The 2,001-nt window shown below is 42.2% G+C and overlaps 1 protein-coding gene across 1 annotated transcript in view; it reads left to right on the top strand.

The window, feature by feature from the left end:
• Window positions 1-427: 427 nt before the first annotated feature.
• Window positions 428-2,001, top strand: part of KCNS3 (potassium voltage-gated channel modifier subfamily S member 3) — a gene marked incomplete at its 5' end in the record, with an annotated part of 25,509 nt that continues 23,935 nt past the window's right edge. Inside the window, one exon of the mRNA XM_080998279.1 lies at window positions 428-432. Coding sequence (XP_080854405.1) covers window positions 428-432 — 5 coding nt within the window. The remainder of the gene's footprint in view (window positions 433-2,001) is intronic.

A 2,001-nucleotide genomic window follows, 5' to 3' on the forward strand; every position in this document is an offset into this window, starting at 1 on the left:
GTGGATTCAGGAATCCAGGCTAATATAATATTACTAAATTATGGCCTCACTTGTAAAAGTACAAGTAACATTTGAAGACCGTCAACCTGATGCGGTGGTTGATGAGAGGATAAACTAGAGAAGAACGGTCCATCAGACTCCTCACTGAAAATGGAAAGGAATAAAAAGTATTTCATGCTAATTGAATTTCTTGAAAGTGTTGGGCCAAAATACATTGATTTTCAATTGTCACTGGAAACTCTATCCTTTTTAAGGACCTAGCTTTCATTGTTCACATTGGGCAGCATTGATTTCGTTGTTGTTCGTTGCTATTAGAAGCCGTGTATTGTTGAAAGTAACTGAGAAATAAGATTAGTGGTCTTTAAAACTGGTCTGAAGGGAGACATTTTATTTTACTGCCGGAACAGGCTGGTCTTGATAAGGCATAATGAGGTACTCTGCTTATTCTTGCCTTTCTCAGTCACTCTGCAGAGTCGTATAACTGAAGGACAACTATTCAAGAAAACTCATTATGGAGTTTTCCACCCCAAATGGAAGCCCCCTGCTTGCTGCTTAGGGGCAAAGATTCTAGGTGATCTTTAAACTAAGTCCAACTATCTTAACTGACCCACTTTCCTTAGGTCAGGGTGATAGCAATCTTTCAATTTTCCCAAAGTGCTCAGTCACTGAGCCAGCTGCGTGTAGTCAGAACAGAATACGGATGAACAGGTCATCACTTCTAAGTGAACGGCTCATTAAAGTCAACTTTATCTACAATGAGGGGGCTAGGATATTTGTGTTAAAACTGTAGACTTCCGATCTTCTTGGGAATTGTATACAGTGTAATAAAAAAAATTAAGGTCTTATATATATAATAAATGTTCATAAATGTACCAACCAAGCACGTACATAGATATGTGGACCACATGTCTGGAGCAGTGCAGGAAGACCACCCTGAAACCATTTTGACTCCCCAACTGACCAAATGTTTTCTCTGCAAGGAGGGAGGGGGTGAGGGAACCTTCCCATTGTCTCAGAAATTGGGTAATCAGCATCTCAAAGGAATGGGCAGACTACCAGGAAAGGCAATCAGATAAGGCATTATCAGATAACCTGGAGGACAGGAAAAACAACCACATTCAAATTTCTGTTGTAGACCACCTTTTTCTGTGATGTAGGTATGATGTTTGTGGGGGGTGGTTTTGGGTTACATCCCTTCTGTGATGTATGTATGATGTATGGAGGGGTGGTCTTGAGCTCCAGGGAAGGCAATTAAAAATGTCTATATAAGGGCAGGCACACCTTGGTTCTGGGTCCTCCTCCTTTCTCCTACGTGTGAGGGGAGCACCCTGTTGCAACAGTTCCATAAAGATCAGGCTTACTAGCTGCTTTGCTTATCAATATTCTCTGGTTGGCCTCTGTTATTTTTCTCCTTCTGATGGAGAACCTACAAAAGACTCTATAAGGGCTCTTGTGTCCCCCATAAGGGAATAAGGGCAGATTTTGTTTACAACAACAGACATTTCTGCAATGTTGGTATTGTTCTCGCAGGTAATAAAATATACGGAAAAGAAATACATATTTTGGATTATGAGCGCAGCCAGCTTCTTATTAATCTGTCTTGATAGCTAGTATTATTGTAGTAACTCAACCCATTCATCTGTCAGCATCTAAATAATGTACGTTAGTGGACTGCAGACACTCACTTTGCTATTTGTATGTATCTGTTTAAGGAATTTTCACAGACCCCAAATCCTTTATGGTGTATGAAATGGAGTCTCTGACTCAGTGAAGTAATATTACTCATGAACATCACTGAGGAGGAGCCCTGCCTGGTTGGACACAGAGGAATGATGGGAGGAAACTGCTGGGGAACCCCCATGGGAAGGAGGCTCAGAGCCCAGGGAGTGGTGGTGGGGTGACAATGAGTGGTCAGAGCGAGAAGACTGGGAGGAGGAGGTGTCAGAAACTGAAGGGGCAACAGGACTTAGTGAGCTGGGAGAGTCTGTGGCAGAGAGGCAG

Source organism: Podarcis pityusensis (assembly GCF_964106645.2).
Source record: "Podarcis pityusensis genome assembly, chromosome: 3".
NCBI classification, from domain to species: Eukaryota; Metazoa; Chordata; class Lepidosauria; order Squamata; family Lacertidae; genus Podarcis; species Podarcis pityusensis.